The sequence below is a fragment of the Brachycentrus maculatus genome, unplaced genomic scaffold (genome assembly GCF_059751285.1).
Source record: "Brachycentrus maculatus isolate JH-2025_06_01 unplaced genomic scaffold, ASM5975128v1 h1tg000097l, whole genome shotgun sequence".
Lineage (NCBI taxonomy): Eukaryota > Metazoa > Arthropoda > Insecta > Trichoptera > Brachycentridae > Brachycentrus > Brachycentrus maculatus.
The window spans coordinates 462,065-478,411 of record NW_028280851.1 but is presented as its reverse complement, the minus strand read 5'-3'; the positions used below and the strand labels follow the sequence as shown (position 1 = coordinate 478,411).

The 16,347-nt window shown below is 31.2% G+C and overlaps 1 protein-coding gene across 7 annotated transcripts in view; it reads right to left on the bottom strand.

The window, feature by feature from the left end:
• The window catches only part of by (focal adhesion protein tensin), a 352,917-nt gene that overhangs the window by 198,614 nt on the left and 137,956 nt on the right, over positions 1-16,347 (bottom strand). For 5 of the 7 annotated variants that reach the window (XM_088258483.1, XM_088258484.1, XM_088258487.1 and 2 more), the window contains one exon: positions 9,212-9,244. The exons of the other annotated variants lie outside the window; for them this stretch is intronic. In XM_088258483.1, the coding sequence (XP_088114609.1) occupies positions 9,212-9,244 (33 nt within the window). The remainder of the gene's footprint in view (positions 1-9,211; positions 9,245-16,347) is intronic. 7 annotated transcript variants of the gene reach the window in all.

The following is a 16,347-nucleotide window of genomic DNA, read 5'->3' as shown; positions in this document are numbered from 1 at the left end:
TATATCCCAGCAAAAGAGGCATATTTTTAACGTTATATTTACGCTACAGCGCAGAAAATGTTTTTTTTTGCAAGAAAATGTATTGTTTAATTATTTTTATAAATAAATGAAATATTTTTCAAATGTAGAGAAAACCTTCAGGTTTAACCTAAAAAGATCTGTTGCACAGTTAAAAGTTCAATAAGTGGCTTGATATTTATTTTTTATACATTGTGTTATATTTTTAAAGTTTAAAATCGTTCTCCTGAAAAATCAAGTATTTTGATTTATGACGTTCTTGAAAGGAGTGAGCGATATAAGGTCTTTCAATAAAGACTTTCAAACTTTCAAAGTTAATAACGACCATATTGTTGATGCTGCATCTCTGGCGCGCACTTTTTTTTATTTAAATTTAAACATAGAAAGCAATTAATGAAAGATTCTGTATATATTATAGTCGAAAGAAATAGGTAGGGACCTACAATAATAGTAATTGGGTAGATAGGCACAAAAATTAAAACATCAACAATATGAAATTGAGTTTTATTTTATTTATAAGAATTCGGAATTGAAACAGAGAAAAACAAAAAAGAAAATATGTGTGGTTTCGGATAATGACAGAGGATCGTCTCACGGCGCCCCTCTTTACTTTCTACGGCGCACCAGGGCGCCATGGCGCACACTTTGGAAACCCCTGGTATAAATGATAAAACAATTACAATATTGTATTCACAATATTTTGAGTGTGTCTAAATCATTGTGCACAAATCTGGGTTTGTCCAATGTAGGAGTTATTTATATCGACATCTTAACATAGATGAAAAAGAAAAATATGGAAATCTCGATATTTAGAGGTCTTACATACATTTCACGAAAGTCTCTGCTAAATAAAATTAAAACTTTATCAACTCAACCATAGACTGTGCCGAAAACTCACATGTTAAACAACGTGTCAATTACAGGATATATATAATTTAAGTAGTTAGGGTTAAGTAGTTTAGTAGAAAATTGAGTAGTGTGCGTGTCAATCATGGGTAGAATGGCGAGTGACAGGCCGTAAGCCCTGTAAACTTAAAATTCTTCTTCATTTTTGTTGAAATTTAACTGTAAATAGATGGAAATAAAAGGAGTAAGATCAGGTAAAGAGTTGAAGGGGAGAGATACAGGAAATCATGATAGGGATGATATTTATTCTAATGTAAATTAACATCATTGTAGTCAAAAATCCAGAAAGGACCAGGCGAAAATACTGTATTTTTTATTTATTGTTACTGCAGACAGTTGGTAGAATTCCGTATTGAATTGTTGGGTAATATATCCAAAATTCAACACGGTTATTGTATTCAATTCTACCTTTAATTACATATATCGCTCACTCCTTTCAAGAACGTCACAAATAAAAAAAAACTTGATTTTTCAGAACGTTTTTAAAGTTTAAAAATATAATAAAATGTTTTTAAAATAAATATAAATATAAAGCCACTTATTGAACTTTTTACTGTGCAACAGATATTTTTAGGTAAAACCTGATGTTTTTTCTCCATTTGAAAAATAATTAGTAAATTTTTAAAAATAATTAAACTACACATTTTCTTCAAAATACAAAAACATCACTTTCTGCCCTGTAGCAGGTAAATATTATGTTAAAAACATGCCTCTTTTGCTGGGATACAGTACGTTTTCTGGGCATTCCGAAAATATGCACAGCTAAAAATTTACGATTTTTGATTTATGACGTTCTTGAAAGGAGTGAGCGATATGTGGAAAAAACAAAAAAGTTGTTATTTTATTATCATATATATGTAAATTAATGTAGAATTCAATCCAATGACGTGTTTAATTTTGGATATATTATCGAATAATACTGTATTTTTTTACTGTCAACAAAGTTTTTTTACGGCTGTAATGCTGAGCCAATTTTAACAAAAATAAGTATCGTGGAAAAAACACAATATTTTCAATTATCAAATCCTTCGAGAGATGTCTCCAGTAAGGCCATGACCCTGCCTTTGTGCTCACGAAAATAATAATACATTGATTTCGTTCACAATGAAAAAAGTTTGTCGTAACATATAAAAGCTTTTGTTCTCGCCTTTGTCTAATAATACTAAATGATTTTATTCTATTCACCTTTGAAGAGAATCGTAACGAATTTTTGTAAAAGGAATCAAAATTTATTTAACTCTGTATTATACATATTATAAAAAATCTTTAATGCTTGGGAAAAAGGAGATTCTTCTAATTTAAATTTTTTATTTTCTTCTCATTTATTTTATTACATCTTTATTACTTTCTTATCTTTTTATGTATAAATATGCAAATTTTGACGTCAAATTAGATGTTTTACTAAACAAATTGCACGCATTTCATAAAAAAAGTTAGAGTTTAAAAAAATATATTCATATTAGTACTACTTATACCGTCAGTGTGAATACCTGCCCAATTTTTTTTTAATTCTCAAGACCAGCAAGGGCGTTAGTCGTCAAATTGGCAAGTCCGTGCGGCGCGCTGTATAAGTCTGTGCGCGCGATGTATAAGTACCTAAAGTTTTCAAACAAGTTTTTTAATACTACTTTAAATCATAAGTATATGCTACTATCTTTTTCTATCACTTTGTATTGTCGCTCTCATTTGCTTCACTCCCGTAATGTAGGAATGTAAAGCTCTATTTCTCCTTCGCACCTGTTATATTTCACTTCTCTCTCGTGTAACGAAATGTGTATTGTAAACGTGACGTGTTCTCAAGAACGTCGATGCTATAAGCAACATATTTTTTTTAATAAAAATAATATTTGCACTAGTAAACATGATTTGTATAAAAATTATCGAAACATCGATAAATTATATTTTAAACATGTTTTGATATAAATCTTGTCGTAAATCATATTTTTTATCGGCCGTACATGTACGGCCATACTCCTTTGAAGAAAATTTGGTTTGACCGTTCATGTATGGCCATACTTCCGCACAGGTTAAATTTCACTCTCAATCCTCGTCCAATTATCGATTATCGAATCGCTGACTGAGAAGTAGTCAATTAACCTATAATAATGAACATTAATTACAATATACACTTCAAATTGATACATTTACCCTTGTGCGAACTGCAAACTATGTAATAATTACTTTATTGTTGGATCATTACTCATTTAAAAAGCCAAGTAGTTATCTAACAAGCACGATGACACCACATTCCAATGCATATTTGACACAATTCTTTGCAATGCCGTCGCTCGTGTTTATTCAGGCTGTCGAGCGCCCTTGCATTATGTAAACAAACACCTCACACTCGTCGCAATTAGCATATGTACAATAATATCGCCTCGAAATAAATGCACCAAAGTACACGATCATTCCATCGTTAATGAAGGCAATGCGTCCAGGTACGAGGTATCACAATGCAACAACGCTTCCCGTTAGGATTTATGCATGCATTTTGATACTGAACAGATAATAAATTCGATTTCTCAACATGCGCTGGGACCCGGAGCGTGGGTGGCGATGGTAATCCATGTTGATTGGAGGTATAACAGAATATGGAGAGACCACGTGTGTGTAGTCTACTTTCTCATTGCTTGTGACAATTTCATTGTTGTAAGGCTTAACCGATTAAGGGAGCTATTCTGAATCGTACGTATCCCTTAATGTTAATTTTAACCCTGATATTAAAATGATACTAATGCTAAAGGCACCCTGACGCTAATGCTTACAGTAGCGCTAATTGTAATGATGATGCTAATCCTAACCTTAACGTATGGGTTGATGCTAATGCTAATGCTATTATTTAAGCTGATAGCAATGTCAACGCTGACGGTAATGCTGAAATTTAAGCTGATACCAATGCTAAAGACAATTCTAGCAGACGCGGATGCTGACGCTTATATGAACACTAAAGCTGACGCTAATGCGAACACTAGCGCTAATTCTAATGATGATACTAATCTTAACCTTAACATTTACGTTGATGGTAATGCTAATGCTATCATTTAAGTTGACTCTAATGCTAAAATTTTAGCTGATGCTTACGCTAACCTTGACGCTTATGCTAATGCCAATGTTAATGATGTCGCTAATTCTAATGCAAACATTTAAGCTGATGCCAATGTTAATACTGACGCTAATGGTAACATTAAAAACGATGCCAATGCTGACGTTGACGCTAACGCTTATGCCGATGTTAACGCTGACGTGACTGCTAATAATAATGCTGGTGGAAATGCTAGCGCAGACGCTAATGTATAATTTGGCCCCACTTTTCTACTAAAAATTAGCCGAACAAGATTTTAATAGTTTTCTGTCACATGTGATTTTATATGACAGATCGTTTATGGTGAGCTAGCAGTTTAGAAATGAAATACAAATCAAATAATAAAAAATGACAAAACATCTAAAATGTAAAATATCTGAAAATCTAAATTAAGTGCTATTTGTGAAGTGACATCTAGTGAGATTCTTTCGTCTATTCAAAACATTGTAGATAAACAAAACATTGTTAGTATGAATCAATTGCAGTTTTTCTGTACTTTAATGGTTCTGATTACTAAAACAAAAGGTTTTGAGAATCGTACCAATAAACAAGCTTAATATTATCTTGTAAATCTTGTGTTTGATATTATACTATATTACACCTTATGAAATATTATACCGTATTGGGCGCATTTATTGTTAGAAATATTAATCGATATTTATTTATTTACTTATTAAACAGATCTTGTACAGAATTAATATTTATACATTGGTGGGCTTATTTCTAAGAAGCAATATCTTCTAACCAACTACAAATAGACTAGTGATACTGGTCAAAGCTTAAACTTAATATAGCCATTTCAAATTAGAAGACAGATATTGCTTTACATAAGTATAAACGAAATCAACATAAATTTTAATTAATCTTAGTTTGAACGAACTTTAATTTATTAAAACAAGAAAAACAAAAGAAATAGGATCAGATAAGGAGTTTCAAAGGAAAGAATGTAAGGCTGAGATCAGGATATCGATAAAATTTAGAAAGGCGTGTTGAGATGGTTTGGGCACGTAAATCGAATGGGTGAAGAAGGAATAATATTTTTTTTTTAAATTATGAGGCGTGTATGGTCTGTAATAGAATCAGAGTCAGACCAAGGAAAACTTGGCATGATCAAGTATTTCAAATACTTGAAGGTAGTCAGGTCAGGAATCGGAATAATCAGCGTGTATGTATGAGAAGATGCATGAAAGTAGAAGATGCGAAGTGTGTTTGCAAAGACAGATTGGTGTGGCGTTCATTTCTCTCTGCCTACCCTTTCGGGGAAGCAGCGTGATGGTAAGTTAGTTAGTTTATCATAATTATGGAAGTCCTCACCAAAATGTTACAATTCCATTATAAATAATTTTAAATTATCAGGAATTCTAGCTTGTAAAATTGTAACGTTTTGGTGCGATTTAATGATTTCATATTGGTTTAACACAGGATTGGTCACGTTTTGACGCAACTTAAATTGATATTTTAATAGAATACAGTAAACAAAACAGATTTGCATTTAAAGGATTTAGTGCAATATTGGAACTATAACTTTTTGGTGAGGACCTCCACAATTGACTAAAATATAAGCGATTCTATCCGCAGTACATACTAATCCACTCCTTAAAATCCCATATCATCATTCACATGTGTTTCGGATCTTGGTTCATGATATACTCTCGAATTAAATGCACGCACTAGTCCATTAAAAAACCCAGCAGTCTTAATAGTGGAAGGCATTTAAGCCCACGAACAAAAATAAACCATCTCCAGCTTTGGGCCTTTGTCTTTCATTAGTGGCTGGACCCATAAATCACGAATTGGGAATGGAATGCTGAGGGAAGACTAACTCGGCCTAGCCGATACAATAGGAGAGGAGATTTAGGAAAATATAATGTATCGTATTATTTTAGTTGGCTCTATATTTGAGAGAATTTCAATTCGAAAATGTTCATGGAACTATCAATAATTGATAACTATCCTCTACCCTAAAGTCCAACTCAACTTAACTCGCATTCATAAAACAATGTTGGCTTCCGGCAATGCATAGATCCGGACGTCTGGTCTCGCTCATTTTTTTAGAATTCATCTTTGTTTTTTAGAATATGTATTGAAAATGTATTTTTATAATTTTTTATTACTCGTTAACATTAAATAAGAAGTATTGGTAAAAGTTACACGTGTGTAAAGTGATCACTAAAATCAGCCTATGACGGTCGTACGTCCTGTTGTAAATGCTCAGTTGTCCTGCTTCCTTTTCATCTATGTTGAGATGTCAAAAAATATATATTTCAATTCATTTTTTCAATTAAACTTTTAGTGAAATTACTTTTCAATGTAATAAATCTCTTAAAACGTATTTCTTTTAATCCAATCATGATAATAAATCCGTCCTACTCACAATTTCCGCGTAGGTAGGTACTTCATTATACGTGTTTTTATTTCTAATTTTTTTCTCTATTCCAAGCCATGGTATATAAAGCATCTGTGCATTTTTTAAAGATGAAAGCGTCTTAGTTCCTCCACTTCCCATACATAAATTACTGAAAGTGTGTTGGCTGAATGCATCGCGGCTAAAGTAAGTAGGTAGTGAGACTGCTTTACGGTATACTGTACTCGCTTAGGATTCATATTATCCAACTACAGAGATGACTGCACTCCTACTTCCGGGCATTTCTCAGCATCCACCAGCTCATGATAATAAAAATTTCTGCTCAACATATGTAGATGAAGAAGAACATGAAAGTCTGGGTATTTACAGGGCTTACGATCCGTTATAGGCTGGTTTTTAATGATTGGTTATCAATGAATAGTGTGGTTGTCAATCATGGGTAGCGTGATAAATGTTGCGCATTTGTAAAGTGATCACGTAACCAACCTATGACAGGTCAAATACCCTGTATATACTCAGACTTCTATATTCTTCTTCATTTATGTTGAGATATCAAAAAATATGTTTATGGACCCAATGAACAAATTGATATATACGTTGGCATAAAAATAATTTAAAATATAAATTTTAAAATTATGCCAACATTTTTTTTAGAAAATTTACATATCGCCCACTTTATTATTTCGATATTCATTATTTCTTATTTATGTTATGAAATGTATTTCGGAATTGCAAAATACAAATACAAGGATCATGTTATAAGGTGTTTGGCTAAACATAATTGTCGCATTAACGATAAACGTCATAATGACGAGATATTTCATCAAACGTTATTTAAAGAAATATCAAAATTATAAATGATTTATTGGAAATGATAAAACAATTTTTAAAAAATTTGATTAGCATAAAACATCGATGATACTAATGTATAAATAAAATGTAACTTAAAACGATGTACCTACCTTAGTTGGACAGGCAATGCTTTAATTTTCCCAAACATTTTCAACGAACATAGTTTATCACCAATGATTTCAATGCCGTAATTAAATTTATGTAAATATTATGTAAATTGTATTTTACTACATTAAAAAAAAAAACAAATTATACTGTCAAAACTGTTATATTGTCAATGATGACGAAATATCTCATCATGCTTCAATAAGTCATTAATTTCCTTAATTAACTCTTCATTTCTATCACGTATTCAAACATTATAAAATTTTAATTTGACATTAAAATATAATTGTGGCATATTGGTGTTTACAACGCCTTTGATAGGATTGATTTTAATAAAATCAAATACCGAATAACTCCATTTAAAAACGTGTATCTTCTGAAACACGATTATACACTTTGGTGAGGGGAATGTAGGAAGGGCCACAAGTAATTTAGTAACAGTAAAACCACGACATAGATGCATCTCACGTTATTATAAATCATATCAAATTACGTGTATTTTAAAAGTTAACAGGTTCTGGATATAGCTCCCATGATATGCAAATGGACATTCATCATTATTAATGTGAGGCGTTAAGCGTATTTATCATATTTAAATTAAATTGAAAGGTACCATTTATAAACAGCTTTCCGTATTGTGGACAATGTGTTTAGTTAGATTAAAAAATCAAGGGTAATATTTTTAAACATAAATAAAAAAGCATTGCTTTTAATATAAAAATTTTATTTGTGAAATAATTATCGAAACTAATTTTAAATATAATTGTTCTCATTATCAAATGAAAATACAGTTTCAAACTGAATTTCACCGGTTGATGAGAACATAAATCTATCCATTTTTTATTTAAGTTTTACTTAGTAAATAACACTATTGACGTCATTCTATTTACGTATTCTTTTATGTCACAATAGATTTTAAGAAAATTATTGTTGTTTATTGAAATCGCCAATTTGAGTTGAGATAAAAATTAACACGATCTAAATTAAGATTACATATTTTTTTAATGTTAATGTTATGGAAACTATGATTTTACAGTCTTAAAAATATTACCGTGTACTCCATTTCTTAGTCATAAAATGTCATATATAAAATAATTATAGTTTCATAACTTAAAATTCACGTTTCAATTTATATAAAGCTGAATGATATTCGTAAATGATGTAGTTAGGGTAACATAATTTAACCCTTTACTTCTCAATGTATCATATTGGATATCTTCATTTTAAAAATTCGTCGAAATTTAGGAACTTACCATATGTTTACATAGCCATTTTATAGCACAATTAAAAACAATTTTTTCTATGAAGTTTATAAATGTAATCAAATAAACACTGTGAAGTATTGTTTGCGCTAAGATTTAATGGATTTTTATATGTTTAGATTGCAAATGCAATATTGTTGAAAGAATAAAAGAAAAAGTTTTTTTTGTGTTTGTGTGATTTGTTACCAAAATTAAGATTCAAATAGTAAAAACTAATTAACATGTTACCATGGGCAAATAATGTTACATGTTGGTTGAGAGAAAATACTTCAAATTACTTAATAACTTTTCTGTGGAAAAGGTCAACATCGCGAGGTAGGGTGTTTAATGACACCAACATACTTCCCAAGGGTATCATAAAAGGTAAATTGGTTCTGCGACTCAGAAGAATTAATGGAGAAAATGTCTGCTTTTACCGTTACTACAGCAAATTTAACGTAAAATATTAGACGAAGACATACATTGAAATAAACCAATCCTATTTTTTTATAATCCTTGTAGGTTTATTAGTCTAACGGCGGTATACTATACACTGTAGGGCCATAAATTCTAATACAGAGGTTCGCAAAAAATCGCGATCGAGGATTGAATTGACAAGATAAATGTGTTGTGTGTACATACCAGAACTGTATTTCTTTGTATAAACGTTGTTTCCTGCAAGAAAAATCAAACCGTCATGTTAAAAATTAATCATTACAGATTCAACTTGCAGCTCTAACAACAACAAAATAGCTACCACCATTAATAACGAGAACTATTTTAATTATCATTATTACATTTGATAAATACCCCTTTGTCCTTTGATCATATTATGTAATAATAAATAAACCTGTTCACGTTTGATACAGTCAGGTAATCAATGTATGACAACGTAAAAATTAAGAGATTAGAAAGAAAGGCTGAGTTAGAGAGAATTGAAAATACTGAGCAAAGTCCTTTGACGAGAGAATGACGAAGACCGTTTGCTTGGCAAATGTGGAATGTAGAAAAGAATGACGACATCCGAAGAAAACTTAGTAGGACTAAATCCATTAAAACCTGAAATCTGGTCATGTCAAAATCTACGTATCTGGAAGTAATATATGATTTAATGTTTAAATATAGATAAAAAGTGTATGTTGGACCGACGAGCGTGGCGTTGCCCACCCCTGCAGGAAAACGGTGTAAAGTAGTGGTAAGGCGGTGAATGAAGCATTTGAACACATGATGGACTCAAAATTAAATCCTGATCATTTTTTTTTAATCTCTTAAATCTTCAAAGAAACATCAAACCATATTCTCTCCCTAGGTGGAGCATATGGAGTCCACAAACTGTCTCCAGACTTTTCTGTCGGCTGCCAGCTCCCTTGCATCCTCCCAAGTCAGATCGGCGTCCCGAAGTTCTGACGAGAACTGCCGACGAATTGGCAGCAGTGGTCGTCCTGGGCGGCGCGAACCTGATGCCTCGTAAAAGAGGCAAGCTTGATTAAGGCTCTCAGGAGGCATGCGGAGTACATGGCCAAGCCAACCGAAGATTACCAAAATAGTGAAAAAAAAAATATTTATATTTTTACTTTTTTGATTTTCTTTGTAGAATAACATGATGATTTAAATATTTTACAAGATAAAACACTTGTGGAAGATCATTTTTCGAGCTTATTAATGCAACAATGGCTAATTTCAAGAACTACTGATGTTCTAGAAACTAGTCGTGTATAAACTCATGAAAGTAATCTTATACAAGTGTTTTTTTATGTATATAATACATTCATATTAATGGTATGATTTCACACATTGCATTATGTTATTATATTTCATAAATGTAAATAATTAATGCTCGAAATGACGCGATGCGGGATCTCACAGTAATCCTTAAAATAAATATATATAAATATAACATTTTATTTATTGTTTCGGCATTAACTTTGTGGTAAGACATGTTACAATGATTAAAGAAAACACTTGTTTTTTACCACTTAGTTTTATTGTAGACTACATGTTTCAGAAGTTAAACTTCCATCATTCAGGTCTGTATAATAACTAAAATATAAAATATAAAATTGTTCTGTAAATAAGAGAGGGGAAAATAAGAGGAAGGGGTTAGTCAAGGGGCGGAGTTTGAAAACAAAGGAAAAATGGAAAGCAAAGGTGAAGAATTTTGAAACAATATATTATTTAATAAATTATTATTAGAATTTAGTTTTTTTTGGATTTCTAAATTTTCAAGATAATTCATAATTTATTACATTAAATTATTACACCTTGTTCCATATAAAGGCCAAATTATGAATTATCTTGAAAATTTAGAAATCGAAAAAAAACTAAATTCCAATAATAATTTATTAAATAATATATTGTTTCAAAATTCTTCACCTTTGCTTTCCATTTTTCCTTTGTTTTCAAACTCCGCCCCTTGACTAACCCCTTCCCCTTACTTTCCCCTCTCCTTATTTATAGAATAATTTTATATTTTATATTTTATATTTTAGTTATTATACAGACCTGAATGATGGAAGTTTAACTTCTGAAACATGTAGTCTATAATAAAACTCAAGTGGTAAAAAACAAGTGTTTTCTTTAATCATTGTAAATATAACATCATTCCAAGTATACATAAATTATTCTGTGCAGTGGAAATTGTGTAACATAAATAGAGAAATAAAGACAATCAAATGTTATTTTATGTTACCGAATGTGGCTTCATTAAAAACACAGTTGAATAAATAATTATTTCAACATCAACACAAAATCTACAAATCAAATCAGAACGAAGCTACGGAAATCTTACGAATTTAATTACTCTGTTGATTTAAACAAAACTCATTTGAATTTATCCGCCGAAGAAAAATAACGAAGTCTCTGTTCTGCAGAATTCTGTATAAATATAGATCATTGGCCATTAAAATTCCCCCTTGGATGCATGGTTCATAGGGACTCATAAAATGATGAACGATTCACGATAAACATGTGCATATGCCCATACTTCGTTTGAGTTTGATATTTCTAGAGTACGATATTGATAGTTACATTTCCATTTCATCCTCTTGTGTTGTTATGTATAAATTTATTTACATATTATGTAGGTAAATTATAATTTATAAGCTGGAAATTTTATCTATGGAAGGAGGTTATAGGTAGGTACTTACAACATATTAATTTGAAGACATTTATCTTAAATACGTGTACACTTCAAAATGAAGAGTCCGATTGTGTCGGTCTAAATACCCCAATAAGATGTTATTAGGAATATATACTTCGATTTATATTAATTTTAATTCCTTTTATATAAATATATATATTTATATATATATATATATATATATATATATATATATATATATATATATATATATATATATATATATATATATATATATATATATATATATATATATATATATATATATATATATATATATATATATATATATATATAAATATATATATATATATATATATATATATATATATATATATATATATATATATATATATATATATATATATATATGAGGATTTACTAAGATATTCGAAGAAAAAAAACTCTCGGTAAGCTTATAAAATACACGCTGCATAGAATGACACTTTGACTATTTTTAAGTTACTAACAGACGGTTTTAAACCATATTTATCATTTTGAAATAAAGCTTTATTTACTTTAACGACATGTTTGGCTGTGTCCAAATCCTTGTTCACAAATCTGGGTTTAAGAGTGAACTCAAATATGTCATGAGATTTAGTATTGTTGTCAACTATGGGTAGATGTTACACGTGTTTGAAGTGATCACTTTACTAGCCTATGACATGTCATAAGCCCTGTAAATACCCAGACATCCACATTCTTCTTCACCATTGTATGTTGAGATGACAATTTACTTTTTTTTACTTTATTTAGCATCGATAACGGATTTTGTCATTAAAGCCGATAATTCTGTCTTTGCCTCCAGAACCATAAAATATAATATTTCATCGAGATTTAGAAACGTTCAGACATTTGTTGATCGTTTAGGACTTGATATCATCATTAAAGTATCACCCTCTTATAAAATTAAAGTATTAGTTGTTGGCATAAATTACATTGAATTTCCATGAAGACATTTCACTAAATACATAATTTAAATAATCACATTGAAATTCTTTATCAATTGCTCTTCTATTTTATTTTATAAGTACAGTAATGTTTCGCTAAGTTAGATGACGTGGAGACCACAATCAGTAGAAGGCGCATGTTGGGACGGAGCAACGAACTTGAATCTTCTTGTTAGTAAGTAAATAACTTAGCCACAAACGCTGTATTAGAGACATAGCGTCATACTGGAAATATAATGCCCTAAGTCAAATATTTGTGCATTTCAAACCAGTAAACTACACGTTCATTAATGTGCCACGCAAATATGCATTATATTCAACCAAAGTCATTTATTATTACATTTAACAGAATCACTTTCAATTCAAGATATTATTAAAAATATTTATAAAATGTCCGCCTCGGTAGTGTAAGTCACGAGTTCGATTTCCATGGAGAGGATCAAATAAATAAAAGGGATTTTTTCACTCTATTACCCTGGACTGGTACCTGAACCGAAGGGCTGATCACCTTTCTTTCGTGTGTTAACGATCAAGATAACCCCTCCTCTCTTTCTTAAACTTGCTACCTGATTCTACCTATTTATCATTAGAATCCTAGGATACTTTTTTGTCTTATTGTTAATAATTGTTTTTTAGAATTTCGATAAAATCTATTACATCAGACAATAATATGTATTAACTTTTAAAAACGTCTGAGACATTACTATCTGTCATTAGAATCCTAACTGTCGATCAAACCTCCTCCTTCTACCTCCTTCCCTAAACTCCCTTCTTCCTTTGCCCTCCTTATTATCGTCTTTTGTTAATTTATGTTTCTTTTTAAATGTCAATTTGTAATTTATGTTTTTTTAAATGTTCAAGTACTATCTGCCCACTGATTGCAAACGGCTATATATGGTATCAAACGTTTTGATCAATATCACTAGTCCGTCTTTGGTCGGTTGGAAGATATTGCTTTTTAGCAATAAGCCTACCAATGTACTTTTTATTTTCTGTACATGAAGTTTAAAAATAAATAAAAATAAAATAAATAAATAAATAAATAACACTGCGTTGATATGATCATTGGGGTGCGATAGAGTTTTGAAGATAATAACGTGCGTTTACATTTAAAGCTCTTTATAAAGGCAACACATTCGACCTATGTTGTTATTCGAAATATAATATAAATTTTAATCCCGAATTTTACCCAGATTTCAATAATCACGAAATGGTTTTTTTTTTGGCTTCCCATAACGGTTTTTTCTCTGAGAAACAAGTCTAACATGTAAATTACATGGACTTATATGTACTTTTATTTATGTTTTTTACACATATTAAAGACATTTTGATATGATTTAATTTATGTTGTAACATAAAAGAAGAGGTTGTAAAAACGGGATTATGAAATTCTGGGTTTTTACTTGCCGAATGATTGTCATTGGTTGATTTGAATGATCATTTTACGTACTCTGCATTTACCAACACTGACCATTTTTCTCTTCATTTACCATTTACCAACATTCAAGATATACCATTTTACGTACTCTGCATTTACCAACATTGACCATTTTTCTCTTCATTTACCATTTACCAACATTCAAGATATACCATTTTACGTACTCTGCATTTACCAATATTGACCATTTTTCTCTTCATTTACCATTTACCAACATTCAAGATATACCATTTTACGTACTCTGCATTTACTAGCATTTACCATTTTTATCTACTTTTACCATTTACCAACATTCAAGATTTACCATTTTACGTACTCTGCATTTACCATTTTTCTTATGAAAACTTTATAACTCAAATTAAGAACGTCGTATATATTTAAATCACATAGACGCTTCACGTTTTCTGATACAAACTATGTACAAGTTTACCTATGGTTGAAAATTATAAGTCAAATAATTATAGTAGAGACTTTTATGGTATGTTTTTTCTGCTGTTTTTTCCCGCACTCATTGGATCATATCGAAAGCAATTTTAACCATCAGCTACAAAATGGTCAGTTTTCCGCTTCAGGCACCAGTCGAAGGTCGTAAAATCACTTAAACTTATTTTACTCCCCCGAGAATCAAACGCAAAGCATTTAGCACGGTAGCCAAACGCCCGAACAAAGCACTATGGTGGACAAAAATTTACAACACTATTTAGTGCTCAATTTTCTGCGTTAAGGGTGTACTCTCAAATATACATAGTCAGTACGCGACCGGCTGTGCAAGAAGCCACGCGTGTTGTCTGCGCACATTTTTTTTGAGAATATATATTATAACTTGGCGAAGAATTTTTTTTTTCACTTTTTTATTACTTACCTTTCAATAACGCATTCCTTATTAAAATTAAAATAAATTCAATACAAAAACGATGTCTTTAGCAAAATATACGTTTACGTTAAGCTTGCGGTTCGCAACGGCGTGCTTGTACCGATACTAATGTATGGAAGCGAAACATGGATCTGGCAAAGAAAGGATGAAAGCACAGTGAACGCTGTTGAAATGCGCTCCCTCAGACAAATGTGTGGAGAATCATTGTATGACAGAATTAAAAACGAAGATATAAGAAAGGAATGTAAGGCTGAACGAGGAATAATTGAAAAGATTAGGAATTATGGACACGTGGAGCGAATGGATAGCCAGAGAATGACGCGACGAAAATGATGTGGTGAATGTGAGAGGGAAAACAGAACGAGGACGAAAACAGAAAAAGACTTGGCACGATCAGATCAATCAGAACCTAAAACCTGGCGGTGTCAAAAGTCTGCGTAATCGGAGGGCATGTATGACAGAAGAGTGTGGCGTTCCATCCTCTCTGCCTACCCCTGCGGGTAAACGGCGTGATGGTAGTAGTAGTTGTAGTAGTAAAAAAAAAATTAGTTGCGAGCTATTCATAATCCCGTCTTAAAATATAAATAAGAATTTTGATAAAAGTACTTTTATGTGCTAAAATCCTGCATTTTACAAAAATCAGGATACACTTTAAATGTCACGATTCTGAAATTATTTTGATCAAGATTTCTTAGATCTGAGGTTTATGGACTTAGGTGACTGTAGCTCCAGCATGACGAGCGAACAAGAGGCGCTTGATAATGCGTCCGTAATAGAGATATATGTGGAAAACTAGCAGAGTGTATGTAGAACAGTAGTTTATATATTTACTCTTACATCATAAAACTCCATTAAACAGTAAATTAGGACGCTTATCTCATAGCCGCACGCACTACACACATAAGTATCGTAAACTATCCCTCATTGAAGTCATCTACGGATGAAAAGCTACAAAGAAGTAAAGAAATGTTTACGAAACTAACAAAACTTTGTAAAAGCATCGTGGTGTTGAAGCATTGCGTTGTGGGTACAACCCTCATATTCACAATATGCTGAATGATTTCAAATTTTTGTTCACAAATCTAGGTTTTATCGACATAGGAGTTAATTTTTAAAAAATGTTGATATCTCATTATGGTCTGTGCTAAAAAAAATACCCAAATCGACAAAATATGGTGCCGAGAACTCGCACGAGAAAGAAGAACATAATAATTTATGGTCAATTGAAAGATTATACAACAACCAAAATTTGTGTATTGTGGGTGTCAATCTTGGGTAGAATGGTGAATGTAACATGTGTGTAAAGTGATAACTCAAACTTGCCTATGACACGCCGTAAGTCCTGTAAATAGCCAGACTTTTATATTCTCCTTCATC